This window comes from Schistocerca cancellata, chromosome 10 (assembly GCF_023864275.1).
Source record: "Schistocerca cancellata isolate TAMUIC-IGC-003103 chromosome 10, iqSchCanc2.1, whole genome shotgun sequence".
Classification (NCBI taxonomy): Eukaryota; Metazoa; Arthropoda; class Insecta; order Orthoptera; family Acrididae; genus Schistocerca; species Schistocerca cancellata.
Genome location: NC_064635.1, coordinates 193200570 through 193220575, shown reverse-complemented (window position 1 = coordinate 193220575; position 20006 = coordinate 193200570). Strand labels below are relative to the sequence as shown.

Sequence of the window (20006 nt, the reverse complement as noted above, 5' to 3'; positions counted from 1 at the left end):
GACATGTCAGTTTTAGTATAATATATTTGTCCTATGAATACCCGTTTATCATCTACATTCTCTTCTTGGTGTAGCAATTTTAATGGCCAGTAGTGTAATTTGTGCCAACATTTTGAATTTTTCTGGACCTGCAGCGTTATGGAGTGGAATGCGGTAGGGTGCTGGTGGTTTTCTTTTTTTTTTTTTGTTTTTTTTTTGTAAAAAGTTTCATGTCGTATTATATAGGGCTTACAGTTGAAATGAGTTGAATAGTACCCTATAACCATATTTCGGCTCTATGGCCATTGTCAAGCTATCTGGAAACAAATGGAGTTGTATGGGTGTGTATCTGTATCTACGTGTAAAAATAAAAATTTCGTATACATCGTGGCACTTACTTCTGAAACACATCGTTACTGCTTTCAGTGTGTAATCCTTGAGCTGCTGCGTGTAGCAGAGGCAGCGCAAGCGAAGTAGCAGGTATCTAATGTCTCAACAGTGGATTTTGCTGCTGAGCAATATTATTTAAGAGCTATTTAATATTTTTTGTAAGTTTGAGAGTTTCAATTGGCAGCTAAACTAACGACATTGTATGGTCATACAGTTGACTTTTTCATCTATGGACCAGTGTGTCGTAGTAGTAAATTCTCTGCTAATGTTCCCTGGTGTTGTCTTTGACCGTAAATTTGTTTTATCCCTTATAGTGTTCTATAATTTCAATATAATTTTTATGTTTCAGTTAGGTTTGTTCGTTAAGAATTTTGTCTTGATATTCGTGTGTGTATTGTAGATTTTTGTTTTTGCTGAAAGTTCATTATGTGTCCCTTTGGTGTTATATACGGAATTCACTTCTCATTTTCGATCTGAGTTACAATGTGGCTTTCTGTTCACATGTATTTGAAGACTGTGGATGGGTTTGTGTCACTTTTTCTGGTATGTTCTCGGTATGTAATTTTGAAATTTCTGCGTATTTGACCTACACAGAATTTTTCTCAGCTATTAAAATTAATTTTATGTGTGTGCGCCGGTTGTTTGGTTTTCTCTTAGTGGATTTTTGTTTTAGGTTGCTTGCAGTGAGAAATGTGTTAAATTTGTTTGATGTATTTCCTATTCAACTTTGTAGTGTGTATGTCAATTTCTGTTTTGTCTGTACCTTTCTTGTTAATTTTATGTCACTATAAAACATAATACATAACAGTCTGCTATATTTATTATAGGTTTGCTTGCCTATGTTGCAATGGAACTTATATTTTTCTGCTACGTATCTGGGCGTCTCCAAACCATCTATATTGCCGATTGTTGTAATGGTAGATTCATCGCTCTGTTTATCATTGTATGAAATTAACAAGAGCCGAAATAAGCTTATGACATCAAAAAATAAGATCGTAATAAGAAGTCTTTGAAAATAGCAACGTTTTGGCTTGCTAGATATGTCATGTCCTCACGAGATAACTTCTGTCTTTTATATCGAAGACATCTATCTGAATATTTTAATGACCACAGGAAATTCCACTACGCAGAGCCACCTATGTAATGTAACTGAAAGGGGAACATGTAGTTCAGTACAGAGCACTGTGCTTCCAATTATGATCGGCGCAATGCGGCTAATGTGCAGTGTTCAGTCTGCCAACATGAATGGAAATCTGATTTCTAGCTCACAAAGGGACCGCGCCTAGTCATCATCACCGACTCCATCCAAATATGTATTATATGCAGGGTTTGGCCAGGAATGAAGGTGGCAGTAGTGGGAGCTCGAGATGGCGAAGCGTTTAGAAAAAAGGGCATTTTTTTGTGCGGAACTGGCTAGGGGTGAGCCATGTGTGCTACCGTAGTCTCCAGACTGTGGTTGTTACAATGGGAAAAGAGTCGTGTCCCTACAAAGTGTCCGCGAAGGCGGTACATAAATAAGCAGACCAGGTACGAACAAACTAAAATAGTTTATCTGAATAGAAAGCAACACAATTCAACTTAATAATAACATATCTTGGAAATCATGAAACAAATTAAGCTCGTTTGGTTAATCACAAAGAGTCTTCAACCCTTGGAAGGGGAAAGTAAAATTTTACAGTTCTGAGCTTTCTAGTGAAGGAAAAAACCTAATGAAGTCTTCTGAGTAGAACATAAAAATAGTCCATCTGTCAGGTAATAAGAAAAACAGAGCTGTACCAATCCCTGGCTCTGAAAGATAGGAAAACAGCTCTGATTATAAGTTCTTAGTACACTTCAGATGAACACTATCGGAGTAAAGTTCTTGAGTCATTTAGAAAAATAACTGACAATGGGGGGCCACGACGTTGATATCAAAAATGAACTTCAAACTTTGCACGCATTTAGAAAGCCATTAAAACAACATAATGTGCAAGCAGTAAGGTGCAATACTATGGAAATTCCGAGAAAATCGCATGAGAAGTTTTACGCGTCTATTATGTGGCCTATGTTTCTCTGTGTAGGTGCTCGACGTTAGAGTTCAGGGTGTTCAAGTCTTTAGCGTTCGAGTTTCGTAAGACGAACGTGCATGAAGGGACCGTTCGCCTCCCGATCAAACTTAATTATTAATCTGTTTTCTTCATGAGTGGTCACATTATTTAATTTATATGAGATTTGAGAGGTAATATAATGAAAAAATGACGTTTATTTGCATGAAGTATTGGCATGAAGTTTCAGTTTATGTTATCCGTGTCTGTATGACAAATAGCACCCTGCAACGTGTGATAGCGTTCAAGCTTCGTAAGACGAACGTGTATGAGGCGACGAGTACATTACTCCTGCGCTCTGACACACTTTGACTTGCTATATTACTGATTGCAAATACCATCATTCGCACCATTATTTATCGAGGTTTGAATTGGTCTTTCAACGCCTGTCGCTCGTCCTTGAAAGTTTAATTGCAAGTGATCAAAATAACATATAAAATTCACTACAACTTCATGAAAATACATTATATTATCGCTCAAATGTAATAAAAATTAAATAACGTGGCCGATGATGAAGAAATACAGATTAAAAAATATATCTTATCAGGATTCAAACCGCTGACTTGTTGACGACGCTCTTGCAACGCGCGAATGCTAACCACTTTTTTTGGTGATCTCATGTTGTTCGTTATTGGTCATTGTATTGTTCGGGGCGGATGTCCCATGAAGCTTGTTGGAGTTCATCGTTGATCCATTAAATCAGTTTTTTTTTATTGCAGAGGTCAACTAACCCTCTAACCGAACCCGTTGAGCTACCGTGCCGGTAAGCTCTTGACTACAATGACTTCGTGTAGCTACCACTTTCGCACAGATACATGAATTACAAAATAGCTGCGTAAAACATCTCTTGCGATTTTCTCTCAATTGCCAGATCAGTGCACCTTACTGCTTGCACATTATCTCGTTTTAATGGTCTACTACAGGTGTACAGAGTTTGAAGTAAGTTCGTGATCCCAACATCGCGGCCTCCCTTTGAAAGTCTGTTCAGAGTTCAGGGTAATGAGAAAATACGTTAGGAATTCTGAATCTGATAACAAAAATCTGGTAGGGGCTATAGTCTAAATTTCAAAGACGAATGCCCTATGTCCGACGATGCCGAACAACAGAAAATCACAGAAATATTACGCGATCAAGAATCAGTCATGCTATCGGGGCCGCGAATTCTGTAGTGAAACTACGCTGCAGGATCTGGAGGAGGCCGGCTCGGGCGGTGATTGCAGAGCAGCAACGACGTTGGAGCGAGCTCCTGACTGTGGAAATGCGATAAGCATTCGGAACCTGACCCAGGAAGCTCGACCAGCGGGAACTCGGTGTCCAGGACCGGCGCGCCACCGTCTAAGTTCAGCGAGTCGACATAAAGTTAAAAGAACACACCTGGCAATTCGTTGCGCACTTAAAATCACAAGAGTCAAACACACGTTAAAAGTCGGCCACAGTATGAAAATCACACAGAGCGATTCAGTTAAAAAACAAAACCACTGGAAACGACAGAACACTCACAAAGAATAAAAACCACCTGCCGAGGGGCTGGCGGTCGGAGAGGAGGGAAAAAGAGGGGAGGGGAGATGGGGACGGGAGGAAGAAGAAAAGGGGCGGGCAGGGGGCGCACCAAGAAGCAGGAGACGGGGCAGGGCGGGAGAGGAAGAGGGAAGACAAGGCAGGAGGGAGTTGAGAGACACTGAAGGAGAGCACGGGAGGGGGTGTAGGAGGGGGAAAGCCGCCCAAGGGGCAGGAGAGGCAGCCCTGAGGAGGAGGCGGCAGGAAGGTGTGGTTAGAGTTGGTAGGAGGGGTACACGCCAAGGCGAAGCTCATCATCCAAGAGGGTTAGGTGCTGGAAGTTGCGTTGGGAAACGAGGTGGAGGGTGTGGTTTCAGTACAGCCCTAGGATACTGGATATATTTAGTCGGGTTTCTCGTCACGTGGCTGGCGTAAGAAAGAAGTCCGTTGCACCAGCAACCTCTGCTGGTGGTCGACTGAGCCGAGGCAGTCCCCGAATGTCTTCTGCACGGATGCATGCTGCCTGCGAGACTAGAGTGTAGAGCGGGTTGCAGGGAGTGCAGGCGCAAGGTCTATCAGTAGCAATCTACACGAAAACTTTTATTTTCACTTTTTACATTATACTGCAAATTAATCAAAGTAATCCTCAGTATATTGTATTTATCAATCTGTTTTATTCAATATTTCTGGAATTTCGCGTAATATTATTTCACTCTGTTTAGAATTTAAATGATATTCGAATCTACGCTACTGGCTCTCAAAATTGCTACACCAAGAAGAAATGCAGATGATAAACGGGTATTCATTCGACAAATATATTATACTAGAACTGACATGTGATTACATTTTTACGCAATTTGGCTGCATAGATACTGAGAAATCAGCACCCAGAACAACCACCTCTAGCCGTAATAACGGCCTTGATACGCCTGGGCATTGAGTCAAACAGAGCTTGGATGGCGTGTACAGGTACAGCTGTCCATGCAGCTTCAACACGATACCACAGTTCATCAAGAGTAGTGACTGGAGTATTGTGACGAGCCAGTTGCTCGGCCACCATTGACCAGACGTTTTCAATTGGTTAGAGATTTGGAGAATGCGCTGGACAGAGCAGCAGTCAAACATTTTCTGTATCCAGAAAGGCCCGTACAGGACCTGCAACATGCGGTCGTGCATTATTCTGCTGAAATGTAGGGTTTCGCAGGGATCGAATGAAGGGTAGGGCCACGTGTCGTAACACATCTGAAATGTAACGTCCACTGTTCAGAGTGCCGTCAATGCGAACAAGAGGTGACCGAGACGTGTAACCAATGGCACCCCATACCATCACGAACAAACGCTTCCAATGTGTGTTCACCGCGATGTTGCCAAACACGGAAGCGGCCATAATGATGCTGTAAACAGAACCTGAATTCATCATAAAATGACGTTTTGCCATTCGTGCACCCAGGTTCGTCATTGAGTACACCATTGCAGGCGCTCCTGTCTGTGATGCAGCGTCAAGGCTAACCGCAGCCATGGTCTCCGAGCTGATAGTCCATGCTGCTGCAAACGTCGTCGAACTGTTCGTGCAGATGGATGTTGTCTTGCAACGTCCTCATCTGTTGACTCAGGGATGGAGACGTGGCTGCACGATCCGTTACAGCCATGTGGATAAGATGCCTGTCATCTCGACTGCTAGTGATACGAGGCCATTGGGATCCAGCACGGCGTTCCGTATTACCCTCGTGAACCGACCGAGTCCATATTCTGCTAACAGTCATTGGCTCTCGACCAACGCGAGCAGCAATGTCGCGATACGATAAACCACAATCGCGATAGCCTACAATACGACCTTTATCGAAGTAGGAAACGTGATAGTACGCATTTCTCCCCCTTACACGAGGCATCACAACAACGTTTCACCAGGGTACGCCGGTCAACTGCTGTTTGTGTATGAGAAATCGGTTGGAAACTTTCCTCATGTCAGCACGCTGTAGGTGTCGCCACCGGCGCCAACCTTGTGTGAATGCTCTGAAAAGCTAATCATTTGCATATCACAGCATCTTCTTCCTGTCGGTTGAGTTTCGCGTCTGTAGCACGTCATCTTCGTGGTGTAGCAATTTTAATGGCCAGTAGTGTATGTTCTCTGCTCTTCCCTTTTGACACCTTAACTGCAATTGTTCACATTACTGCAGGTTTGTTGGTCCGGCTGGCTGGCTAGTGCTGTCCAAGTTAAATGCACCGATGAAACTGTTGTACCGCATTATCGACGTGCGCGTAACGCACAGCATAAAACGTATCCATTCAATCCTACTTGACTGTACTCGAGACCGCTCGGCTTCATCTCCACGTGAAACGAAATCCAAACAAGAAATTCCAACAAACGCGGAAGAAGGCAAGGCGTAGTGTTTGCATCAGGTTTATTCTTACGATGAAGACAGTGGCAGTATGAAGGATTACCGACAACCATTCTTCCCTCTGCGGCGGGGTGGGGCTCTAACTATCCTTCAAAACAATCTATCCACTTACTTGGATAAGTTTCAAATTATCTGCCCCTTCACTCTGCGACCGTAATACTGGTTTAGCCGACAAAAGCAGCGTTGACGAAAATTCGACTAAATACCTACCACGCAAAGACCACAGTCTGTGGCCCGGAACTGAAAGTTAGTTTAAGTATCGACCGTTCGGGATTCTTGCATGAATCGTTTGAAGAAATGTCTGCGGCTCCCTTTTAGTTGGTTTATTGCCTTTAAAACTGACGTACAACTACTTGCGGGTTAACACATTCAGCTGTTCAGCAGACTTCTTGGAAATAAGTGCACGCCATTATGTCTCTTTATCTGAACAAAACACGCCACGCGGAGGTTATGGACGACGTGAAATGTCCACATCTTATCCCCTCATCTAAACCACCCAGAAGGCTCAAACTTTCACAAAATAATACTGCAGTCGCTCTTCGTCAACGACACGAGAACCAATCAAACGCCCGAATTTCTCGGTTTGGTACAAATTTGATCAGTGCGGTGTTTGCCAGAAAACGGCTCCTGAGCGACTATCTCGACTCATAGAGCTGAGGCACAAAGCCGTACTCAGACGCGCTGGAAATGCTGAATTCCTGTTGGCTAATATGTTAAGCATCCAACCACACTGTCTCGAGCACTTCTACTGTCGAGGTATTTCTATTGTCAGCCAGTCAGATTACCACAAGTAATTTATATTACAATGAAATGAATACCCTTAGCTGCATGCAGGTGTTGATATAAGTCAACGGTGAGATCCCGGGTTCAAGTGCCGATCGGGGCACACATTTTCAGCTGTCCTTGTTGACTTATATCAACGCCTCTATGCAGCTAAGGGTATTCATTTCACTGTAATATCATTCTAACGAGCTGCATGGTCACCGATGGTATCTGTCCTTCCGGACATGTTCGAACGAACCGATACCATCTTCACATATACAAGTAATATAGACTAGAAATCTCGTAGTTTCGAAATGATAAAATGTTATGGAAACAAAATACGATTCCCTTCCACAAAATAAAGTTCCCTATTGCACAACAATTTTCTCACTTGTACATTTACATAGTTTTAAAAATATCACATTTTCACTTTACGTGTGTCCTCCAGTCACTCTCTGTCTCTCCGAAACGCTGACACCATCAAAACACGATGAAATAATAATTTTGCAGTGTACTTTTAATTCGTTAGAGATGTGTGGTAATGAAACTAAGGAATATTCCAGAAAATTAGAATATGTGAACCTATGCTCTTGGGAGTAGTTTCCATTGATACTGTAGATGAATGCATTACAGTGTGCCGGCCTTTGTGGCTGAGCGGTTCTAGGCGCTTCAGTCCGGAACCGCGCTGCTGCAACGGTCGCAGGTTCGAATCCTGTCTCGGGTATGGATGTGTGTGATGTCCTTAGGTTAGTTAGGTTTAAATAGTTCTAAGTCTAGGGGACTGATGACCTCAGGTGTTAATCCCACAGTGCTTAGAGCCATTTGAACCATTTGTATTACAGTGCCTAACTCAGTTTGACAATGCCAGCACGGTTGTTATGTGTTTCACGTAAAAATTTATGTCTGCGAAGGTACTGAAGTTATTGATTTGAAATTTTAACAGTATTGCTCTATGTAAACAAAATTTGGTGTACTATGTATGATAAAGATCGATTAATATCAGATTCACAGAGAGTATGTGTGGTGTGCGTTCTGTAAGACCTTCGGTACACACACCATCAGATTATTTGACTTGTCGCTCTAACGAAGTAGGCGAGTGTCAGCAATATGTCTCGTGGTCTTATCGTGGTGTGTTTATCTTCTGTCGTTAGGTCAGACAACAGAAATGCCACTTGCACGCTTAGAGTAGCAGTTTGACGGTGACCAACTTTAAACAGAACTTGATTAATTTTCACACACATTTATTAAAATAATAACAATCATAAACCATACTTAACTTGATTCTGGATGCTATTTACAATTGACAATCTGACGTTCCTTTGGTCTTGGTAGGTTAATCTTATTCTCACATGTCTCTGATACTTGACGAAGAGTCTATACATTTATCTTCATGGCTATGTACAGGAATATGATAATCTTACTAGGCGCAGACTGAAACTTGACTACAGACTAATGCAGACTAATGTAGACTGACTAATCGGAGGTCTGTACACTCGTCATAAAACCTCGAGCGTTCAGGTATCACTGCGCGAGTGTGATCCGCGAGTAGAAAAGGTTCTACGTCTGCAGCAATCTCATTGGCTGCATTACATATTAATACGCGGATCGGCAGAAGCAGAATTTGGTCCGTCTCTAAGACAGCGCCATCTCGTAGTGCGGAGACGGACGAGCGCTGCGCCTGCGCTGTTGTGCTTAGCGGGGCGCGCTCTAGTGGGAAAGTTGTGAACGCTCTGACTACGCGGAACTATGTACACAACAGTATGTTAACGTATTACACGCAGCGTTAGTCAGGTACACTGCTCGCTCGGCCCAGAAGCCAGCTTCACCTCTTGAACTTCAGTCTACTGTGCGTGACTACTGTGTTTTAATCTGATTCTCCATCTGCTCCTGACTTCGCCTTGCATCCCAATATCTGATTTCTTAATCTCTGTCTCACCGTGTCCGTGATGTAGTCCAGCTGGAATGAGATGATAACCAATACAAGATGACAAACTCGTGCCGGCCGGAGTGGCCGAGCGGTTCTAGGCGCTACAGTCTGGAGCCGCGCGACCGCTACGGTCGCAGGTTCGAGTCCTGCCTCGGGCATGGATGTGTGTGATGTCCTTAGGTTAGCTAGGTTTAAGTAGTTTTAAGTTCTAGGGGACTGATGACCTCAGAAGATAAGTCCCATAGTGGCCAGAGCCATTTGAACCATTTCTGGCAAACTCGTAATAATTTGCTACGTTACAAAAATGGTTCAAATGTCTCTGAGCACTATGGGACTTAACATCTATGGTGATCAGTCCCATAGAAATACTTAAACCTAATTGACCTAAGCACATCACACAACACCCAGTCATCACGAGGCAGAGAAAATCCCTGACCCCGCCGGGAACCCGGGCGTGTGAAGCGAGAACGCTAGCGCACGACCACGAGCTGCGGACATGCTACGTTACACCACACGCCATTCACGACTGTAACAAGGAGAGGAAAGTGACAGATATTGGTACTGGAAGTACCCTCCTCCACACACTGTAAGTTGTATTACGGAGTACAGATTTAGGTGCAGAACAGAGGGTACACCTTAGCTTATTGACTGCCGCCTCACAGTCGGTCGCCCCCTTTTTCTAATGAGGCCTCAGGATGTGACTGTGTGGTGCGTAGCGTGGCTCAGCGGGTGAGACGTTCCACTTGTCGGACAGCTACCATCTTCCTGTGGTGCTTCTGGCCGAGCTTCAACGGCGCCCTGTCCTCTGGCGACGAGCAGGTGCGCGCCGTCGTCAACACGTACCTCGCGCTCGCCGCATCCGCCGTCACCACGTTCGCCGTCTCGGCCCTCAGCACGCGGGACGCCAAGTTCTCCATGGTGAGTACCGGCCACAGGCTCACGATGCGTTACAGAGCTGCACGTTACTGGCTTAAGGGACTCCGGAACGCCCTATACTTGCAATGTTAAAATAACGCTTATAAATTACATCTTTCCGCACAAAGTATTTGAGGTAGGAAGTTGAACTTTTTACAGATTATTTATTGGAATATGGGCTACAACTTAATACAGGGATTTTACAAAATTTTAGTTCAGTTATTGAAGATGATTTTTTTTTCAATTGCAATGAAAATTCACAACATTTTTTTGCAATTTTTTATTTATATATTCAAAAATATACAGTTTTTTGGAAAAAGGCTGTGTTAAATTATGCAGAAGGTACTGTGTAACATTTACTGAAAGTTTCAAACAAATATGTTTGGAAGATCCTTAGAAAACATGTAATTAGTATGAGAAAATAAAAGTTTTGGGAATCGAGCGACAAAGATTGGATTAACTTTTTAGTGCATTCCACGTCCATAGGATGGATTATCTTCATCCTCTGCAAACTCCTCCTCCAGCTTCCTCTTGTTCCTCCTCCTGTTTACTCTTGCTTGTATTTCTAGACTCTTTACAGCCCTGTCTGCAGCCCGAAGGCGTTCCTTGTCTAAAGCAAGCATCGCTCGTACCATGTTAGAATGTTATTATTTACAGTAATAACACATACCTTTGGCTTTCCAACATTTCTCCTTTTCTTAAAAGCCTTCAGAGGATTTCTAATAACTTTACTTTTACTCATTATTATACTTCAACAAAACAGAGACTCAAGAAACAGAATTAATTACGAATATTTTCGAGATAACGACAGAGTAAATAAACATGAAACAATCGACAATCACACCAGCGATATATATTGAACCATCACAGGTTAGCCACAACACATACTTTATCTCACATCACTAAAATGTACCTGATGAACACGGACGTTAATAATAACACCATTTGACAGCAGTTTAACAGCGCCTCAGTGGGTCACGCCCATGTAGAACACATTTCAAAAAAAAATTAAAAATAGTTGTAGTCTTCGGAATTCAATAAATTATATATCTATTAAAAAGTAATAGTCTGCAGATTCAGAAAACGCAAAAAAGTAAAAATTGAACTTTTCATGATTTTGAGCCTTTCCGGAGCCCCTTAACAGGGACAGGCTCGATAAAGTCACCGAAATTTCGGGAACCAACATTATCTGTACCTACAGATTGGAAAATTGCGCAGGTCGCACCAGTGTTTAAGAAGGGTAGTAGGAGTAATCCATCGAACTACAGACCTGTATCATTGACATCAGTTTGCAGTAGGGTTTTGGAGCGTATACTGTATTCAAACATTATGAATCACCTGGAAGGGAACGATCTATTGATCGTAATCAGCATGGTTTCAGAAAACACCGCTCTTGTGCAACGCAGCTAGGCTCTCTATTCGCACGAAGTAATGACCGCTATCGACAGGGGATCTCAGGTTGATTACGTATTTCTGTATTTCCGGAAAGCTTTTGACACCGCTCTTCACAAGCGACTTCTAATCAAGCTGCGGGCCTATGGGGTATCGTCTCAGTTGTGCGACTGGATTCGTGATTTCCTGTCGGGAAGGTAGCAGTTCGTAATAACAGACGGCAAATCATCGAGTAAAACTGAAGTGATATCAGGTGTTCCCCAGGGAAGCGTCCTGGGACCTCTGCTGTTCCTGATCTATATAAATGACCTGGGTGACAATCTGAGAAGTTCTCTTAGGTTGTTCGCAGATGATGCTGTAATTTACCGTATAGTAAGGTCATCCGAAGACCAGTATCAGTTGCAAAGCGATTTAGAAAAGATTGCTGTATGGTGTGGCAGGTGGCAGTTGACGCTAAATAACGAAAAGTGTGAGGTGATCCACATGAGTTCCAAAAGAAATCCGTTGGAATTCGATTACTCGATAAATAGTACAATTCTCAAGGCTGTCAATTCAACTAAGTACCTGGGTGTTAAAATTACGAACAACTTCAGTTGGAAAGACCACATAGATAATATTGTGGGGAAGGCGAGCCATAGGTTGCGTTTCATTGGCAGGACACTTAGAAGATGCAACAAGTCTACTAAAGAGACAGCTTACACTACACTCGTTCGTCCTCTGTTAGAATATTGCTGCGCGGCGTGTGATCCTTACCAGGTGGGATTGACGGAGGACATCGAAAGGGTGCAAAAAAGGGCAGCTCGTTTTGTATTATCACGTAATAGGGGAGAGAGTGTGGCAGATATGATACGCGAGTTGGGATGGAAGTCATTAAAGCAAAGACGTTTTTCGTTGCGGCGAGATCTATTTACGAAATATCAGTCACCAACTTTCTCTTCCGAATGCGAAAATATTTTGTTGAGCCCAACCTACATAGGTAGGAATGATCATCGAAATAAAATAAGAGAAATCAGAGCTCGAACAGAAAGGTTTAGGTGTTCGTTTTTCCCGCCCGCTGTTCGGGACTGGAATGGTAGAGAGATAGTATGATTGTGGTTCGATGAACCCTCTGCCAAGCACTTAAATGCGAATTGCAGAGTAGTCATGTAGATGTAGATGTAGATGAACAAAATACAGATGAAACAATGGCGGATGTAAACGAAAGACTACAACTGCAGCATGTCGACCCAAGCCGGGAGATGATCCATTTCCTGACAAGCCACGGGACATTTAAACCGTATGGGACTAAATAACGATGAAGCGAGCGTATGCGGAGAAACTGGGACACCAGAACATGTAACACTGCTGTGCAACACGCTAGCACAAGTGAGACCTATACAGAACGACAATGACATCGCCAGAATAATACGTAATCCCGATGGCTGGAACACAATAAATAGTGTAGCCGATATTGTATCGAACACTGTGCACGAAGAATACAAGCGCCAAAACCCATATGGAAGGAGGCGTAGACAAGCACAAACAACACAACAAACCACATGGGAGGACACGAACACGACCACAGATTCCGAAACCGAGGAAGGAACACTGAGTGAACATGACTCAGAAGGGATCAACATGTAAGGGACCAAAACCAAGCCGGCCGGGGTGGCCGAGCGGTTCTAGGCGGTACAGTCTGGAACCGCGCGCCCGCTACGGTCGTAGGTTCGAATCCTGCCGCGGGCATGGATGTGTGTGATGTCCTTAGGTTAGTTAGTTTTAAGTAGTTCTAAGTTCTAGGGGACTTATGACCACAGCAGTTGAGTCCCATAGTGCTCAGAGCCATTTGAACCATTTTTTTTTTTTGATAAAATTCATGTATTCCATGTATGAAGTGCTCAATCAGAATTTAATCTTAATAATCTGTGTAAACATACAGGGTGGCGCACGAAATGTGTTACCAGTTGTTTCTTCCACAATTTACGACGCACATTAGATATCCCGCTGGGATCTCTACAGCAGTACCAGCAGAGCTTGGAAAAACAAATGAGTCACGAAATGACGTGTAATTCACGATACTGCCGCTAGGAGACTAGTAAGCAGCAATGGCTGACAATGGAAGACTGACGACACAGCAACGATCGCCAATTGTGTTACTTTTTCATGAAACGAAAAGCCTTGTTGTGACTCAGAGGCGTTTTCGACAACAGTTTAACACACGATGGGTCCCTTGCAAGAAGACCATCCACAAGTTGTACGATAAATCTGTACAGGAAGGGACAGTATTGGAAGCGAAGCGACCTCGGCCTAAGCCTGTTTGTTCTCCGGAGAATATTGAAGCGGTACGAGTTGCTGTACAGAGAAGGCCTGGGAAATCGTGTAGAAAGGCAGCAGTGCAACTGGGAATATCCAGACGCTCCGTTCAACGCATTCTTAAAAGTGACCTCCATATGTACCCAGAAGCTCACTGAAGAACATAAGCAACAGAGACTACTGTTTGCTCAGTGAGCGGAGGATACGGAAGAAACGCTCAACACCGTTTGGTTTTCAGACGAGGCGCATTTTCATTTAGACGGTGTGGTTAACAAACAAAATGTACGCTTTTGGGCCAATGAAAATCCACAAGTGCTTCATGAACGACAACATTATGCTCCAAGGATTACAGTGTGGGCAGCAATTTCCAGTCACGGACTTATTGGACCCTTTTTCTTTGAAGAAACTGTGAACAGCGAACGTTATTTGAGCATGCTTCGCAATAGTTTCATTCCACAGCTTGTTGCTACTGCCTTGCCCTTCAACACGCAGTGGTTCATTCAAGATGGAACAAGACCACACACTGCAAACACTGTGTTGGAGTTTTTACACGAGCATTTCGACATGCGGATCATTTCACTCAGGTTTCCAGGTCGCTTCAATGACGGACAAAATTGGCTCCCCAATAGTCCAGACCTCAATCCATGTGACTTTTTCTTTGGGGGTACCTAACGAAAAAAATTTTCCCGAAACGTCCACGTGATTTAATGGAGCTCAGAAGACCTATTCTTCAAGGTTGCAGTGAAATTACGGAAGACATGTGCCGTCGAGTAATCACTAACTTCAGTGTTCGTTTGAAGGAAGTTAGGAAACGAAATGGTGGACATATTGAACATGTGCTGAGTTAGAACAAATCTCCATGGACGGCTCTTCATTGCAGTATATGTTCCTTTCAGATTGTGTTGACAATAAAGTTTATGTTCGAAAACAAAATGGTAACACATTTCGTGCGCCACCCTGTACATTAGCGCAAACCATTTCAGATGAGAATAGCTCGAGGTTGTACATACATAGAAATAGGCCATTACTAACCAGCATGCTACTTAGACTGTATTACTTATCTAAATACAGCATATCACTTCCATCTTTTTTTTTTTTTTTGAAATTATTCTTAACCACGGTCATTGTGTTACATTTTCTTTTTTTTTATTTTTCTTTGACATTTGCATTGTATAAATTATGTTCTCATCAACTATGTAGTAACAAATCATATGGAACCATTTTAACAATTTTTAAGCATTCCATTCGCTGTTACCTCAGAGAAATCTTTAATATAAATTATGTTCTCATGAACTATGTAGTAACAAATCATATGGAACCATTTTAAGAATTGTTAAGCATTCAATTCGCTATAACCTCAGAGAAATCTTTATATATTATGTTCTTTATATTATTTAAAAAAGCATTAACAACTGTATACAAATAAGACTGTAAAAATGCGAAGTCTTTGCTATTAGATTCAGAAGCATACGACCCACGTTATATTTCAAGGCGGTGGGTTACTTTGTACTGTTAATGAAATAAATAAATAAATAGTCTCACGCCACTCAGCCACCAAGTAAGCCATTCTGCTGAAGGTAAAGTGATCTGCTGATTAAGTGGCGTCGTATTCCTCTTAAGACTGCTGCGTTCTTCAAGAAGATTCACCCGAGCTCCTTAACGAGGATAAAAGTTTGCAGTTAATTTTCACTTGCACGAAGGACTACAATCCAGTTTCAGAACGATACACCTTTTACGTGCTACAGCTTACAAACATGAGGTGCTTTCTATAGTTTCACTGCGGTGACAAAAGTCACGGGATACCTCCGAAGTACCTCCGAAAATCGTGTCGCAACATCTCGGCGTGGCATGGACTCAGAAAGTCGCTGGAAGCCGCCCTGCACAAATGTTGAGTCACGTTGCTTGTGTGGCCGTCCGTAATTGCGAAAGTGTTGTCGGTGCAGGATGTTGTCCACGAAATGACCTCCTGATGACTATGCTTCTACATTTGCACCCACATCTACGTGATTACCCTGCTACTCACAATAAAGTGCCTGACAGAAGGCTCTGTCTTGACCGGTTCACCGCTTGGTGCAACCAGTGGTTGCTCAAGGTCAATCCCTCCAAAACCCAGGCGATCATTGTAGGCAAAACCACCCCTTCCTTCCACCTCCTTGATTTCTATCTCACCATCTATGGCCGTCCTATCGCCCTCACTCCCACCCTTAAGTACCTTGGCGTCACCCTCGACCGTCGCCTCTCCTGGACCCCCCATCTCCGGACAATCCAAGCCAAGGCACGCTCCCAACTCCGTCTCCTCAAGCTCCTCTCCAGCCGTACGTGGGGTCTGGATCCCTGCACCATCCTCCACACCTATAAATCCCTCATCCGCCCTATCCTTTGTTACGCCCATCCGGCCTGGATCTCCGCTCCCTCTACCTTTTATAAATCCCTACAAATCCTTGAACGCCATGCTCTCCACGTCGCCTATCGCATCCGTCTCCCCTCCCCAACGCGGATCCTGTATGATCTCATCCCCTTCCCCCACCTCCTCCTTTTCCTTGAAAGGATACAGATCCTCTACACCTCCCGCAAACTCGATCCTCCTCATCCGCTTGTCTCACCCATCCTCTCCCACCCCCGCCCGCTGCCGCGCCTGTATTCCCACGTCCCACCCGATCTCTCCACCCTCCTTACTCTCTCCCAAGGTGGCTTCCGCCAGCTCCCCCTCCCTGATGATGTCCTCCTCCCCTCCATCTACCCCTCCTACCAACTTTGATTCTCCCCCCCCCCCCACTTCCTGTGTCCTTTCCTTTAGGCACCCTCCCTCCCTTCTCTCTCCTTTATCCCCCATCCCCCTTCCTCCATCCCTCTTCCCCTGGGCTTCCCCTCCCCATGGCATCTCTGCTCTCCCCTCTCTCTCTTCCTCCACGCCTCCTCCCCTCTTGGCAGGTCCCCGCACACGCTACATGGACTTTCGCGCGCCGGAGATCATCGCCATCAGTGTCTCGTGTGTGTCGTCGTGTTTAGTGTTCAGTGTTCACCGTCGCACTCCATCGTTCACCTGTGCCATCGCCATCTTCAGTGTTTGTGCGCCGTGTCAACAGTTTGCAGTGTGGATTATCGTCGAGTGTGAACGGCTCCGTGTTTGTCTTTATGTGTCTACTGTTTTATTGCCCACCGTTCTGTAACTTATGTGTCTTCTCACTGTTTTTCTCATTGTGTATTCTATGGCTGAAGAGCAGCGTAGAGTGCTGCTGACAGGCTGCCTGTTGTACAGGTTTTACAATAACAATAAAGAAAAAAAAAGGCTCAGTGAACCACCTTCAAGCTGTCTCTCTACCTTTCCACTCTCGAACAGCGCGCGGGAGAAACAAGCACTTAAATTTTTCTGTGTGAGCCCTGATTTCTCTTATTTTGTCGTGTTGATCATGTCTCCCTATGTAGGTGGGTGCCAATAGAATGTTTTCGCAGTCGGATGAGAAAACTGTTGATTGAAATTTCATAAGAAGATTCCGTCACAACGAAGTTCGCCTTTGTTTTAATGATTGCCAATCCAATTCACGTATCAAGTCTGTCGCACTATCTCCCCTATTTCGTGATAATACAAAACGATGTGCCCTTCTTTGTACTTTTTCGATATCATCCGTCAGTCCCACATGATGCGGATCCCACACCGCACAGCAATACTCCAGAATAGGACGGACATGTGTAGTGTAAGCAGTCTCTGTAGTAGATCTGTTGCACCTTCTAAGTGTTCTGCCAATGAATAGCACTCTTTGGTTTGCTCTACTCACAACATTTTCTATATGATCGTTCCGGTTTGTCATTTGTAATTGTAGTCCCTAAGTATTTAGTTGAATTTACAGCCTTCAGATTTGTGTGACTTATCGCGTAATCGAAATTTAGCTGATTTCTTTTACTACTCATGTAAATGACTTCACACTGTTCTTTATTTAGGATCAATTGCCACTTTTCGCACCATACAGATATCTTATCTAAATCATTTTGCAGTTCGTTTTGCTCATCTGATGACTTTACAAGACAGTAAATGACATCATCATCTGTAAACAATCTAAGACGGCTACTCAGATTGTCTCCTTTATCGTTAATATAGATCAGGAACACTACAGGGCCTATAACACTTCCTTGGAGAACGCCGGATATTACTTCTGTTTTCCTCGATGACTTTCCGTCTATTACTACGAACTGTGATCTTTCTGACAAGGAATGACGAATCCAGTTGCACAACTGAGGCGATATTTGAAAGGCACGCAGTTTGGTTAGAAGACACTTGCCAGGAGTGGTGTCGATAGCCTTCTGGAAATCTAAGAATATGGAATCAATTTAACATCCCCTGCGGAAAGTGCTCATTACTTCATGAGTATAAAGAGCTAGTTGTGTTTTGCAAGAACGATATTTTCTGAATCCATGCTGACTATGTGTCAATAAATTGTTTTCTTCAAGATACTTCATAATGTCCGAACACAGTATGTGTTCACGAAACCCTACTGCAAATTGACGTCAGCGATAATTGCCTCTATTTCAGCGGATTTCTCCTATTTCCCTTTTTGGGTATTGGTGTGACTTGAGCAATTATCCGGTCCTCAGGTACGTAACTTTCTATGAGCGATCGGTTGTATATAATTGCTAAATATGGAGCTATTGTGTCAGCATACTCTGAAAGGAACCTGACTGGTATACAGTCTGGACCGGAAGCCTTGCCTTTATTAACTCCTTTGCTACACCCGGGATATCTACTTCTATGTTTCTCATCCGCAGTTGTTCTTGATTGGAATACAGGAATATTTACTTCGTCTTCTTTGGTGAACGAGTTTCGGAAAACCGTGTTTAATAACTCCGCTTCAGTGGCACTGTCATCAGTGACTTCACCGTTGTTACCGCGCAGTGAAGGTACTGATTGCGTCTTGCCACTGGTGTACTTTATGTATGACCAGAATCTCTTCGGGTTTTCTGCCAGATTTCGAGACAGATTTTCGTAGTGGAAATTATTAAAAGCATCTTGCATTTAAGTGCGTGCTATATTTCGAACTTCTGCAAAACTTAGCCAGTCTTGGGTATTTTGCGTTCTTTTAAATTTGGCATGCTTTCTTGGGTGCTTCTGCAGCAGCTATCTGACCCGTTTTGTGTACCATTGGGGATCGGTACTACCACTTATTAATTTATGTGGTATCAACTGATGTCGATACTATCTCTTTGAAATCATTATATCTCATGAATGTCCCATAAATGTTCGGTGGAATTCATGTCGGGTGACCTGGGTGGCCAAACCATTCTCTCGAATTGCCCAGAATGTTCTTCAAACCAATCGCGAACAGCTGAAGCCCTTGACGTGACATTATTGTTTAGGAAGAGGAAGTCCGTGATTGTCTGCAAATGGTCTCCAAGATAACCATTTGTAAGTAGGCTGTTTAGGTTTTTATGTTGGTAACGCCAGATAGGGCTCTGTATGAAAATCACTGGCTGTGCTGTGTGAAGTCTGTGGCTTGTTGGCATTGTTGCAATATTCACTATTGTAGTGTTGGGCAGTTGGATGTGAACAGCACGTAGCGTTGCGCAGTTGGAGGCGAGCCGCCAGCAGTGGTGGATGTGGGGAGAGAGATGGCGGAGTTTTGAGATCGGATGATCTGGACGTGTGTCCATCAGAGAGAGTAAATTTGTAAGACTGGATGTCATGAACTTTTGAACATTATTAAGGTAAATACATTGTTTGTTCTCTATCAAAATCTTTCATTTGCTGACTATGCCTATCAGTAGTTTGAATCTTTTATTTAGCTGGCAGTAGTGGCGCTCGCTGTATTGCAGTAGTTCGAGTAACGAAGATTTTTGTGAGGTAAGTGATTCATGAAAGGTATAGGTTACTGTTGGTCAGGACCATTCTTTTCTAGGGATTATTGAACGTCAGATTGCGTTGCGCTAAAAATATCGTGTGTCAGTTTAGTGATGATCAGAATAAGTAAAGATGGAAATGTCTGAGTACGTTCAGTTTTGTTCAGCTGTTTGAAAATCAAATAACGTAATGGGTTTACCAGCACAGTAATTCATTAATTTTTCTAAGGGGGCGTTTCACATTTTTAGTCAATGATCGGTTCAGTTGGACACGAGAACCCTGTCCGTTCCCTGTGAACACAGCCCACACCATTATGGAACCACCACCAGCTTGCACTGTGCCTCGTTGACAACTTGGGGCCATGGTTTCATGGAATCAGCGCCACACCGGAACCCTACCATCAGCTCTCGCCAACTGAAATGGGGACTTATCTGACGAGGCCACGGTTTTCCAGTCCCCAAGGGTTCAACCGATTTGTAAAAAAGCCAAGATCGCGTAAACACTGTTTACTATGTGACCGGTTACAACACACTAAATGT

At 43.5% G+C, this 20006-nt stretch overlaps 1 protein-coding gene across 1 annotated transcript in view; it reads left to right on the top strand.

Annotated features, from left to right (window-relative positions):
- The window catches only part of LOC126106476 (ammonium transporter Rh type B), a 165121-nt gene that overhangs the window by 98251 nt on the left and 46864 nt on the right, over nucleotides 1-20006 (top strand). Inside the window, exon 6 of the mRNA XM_049912776.1 lies at nucleotides 9793-9956. Coding sequence (XP_049768733.1) covers nucleotides 9793-9956 — 164 coding nt within the window. The remainder of the gene's footprint in view (nucleotides 1-9792; nucleotides 9957-20006) is intronic.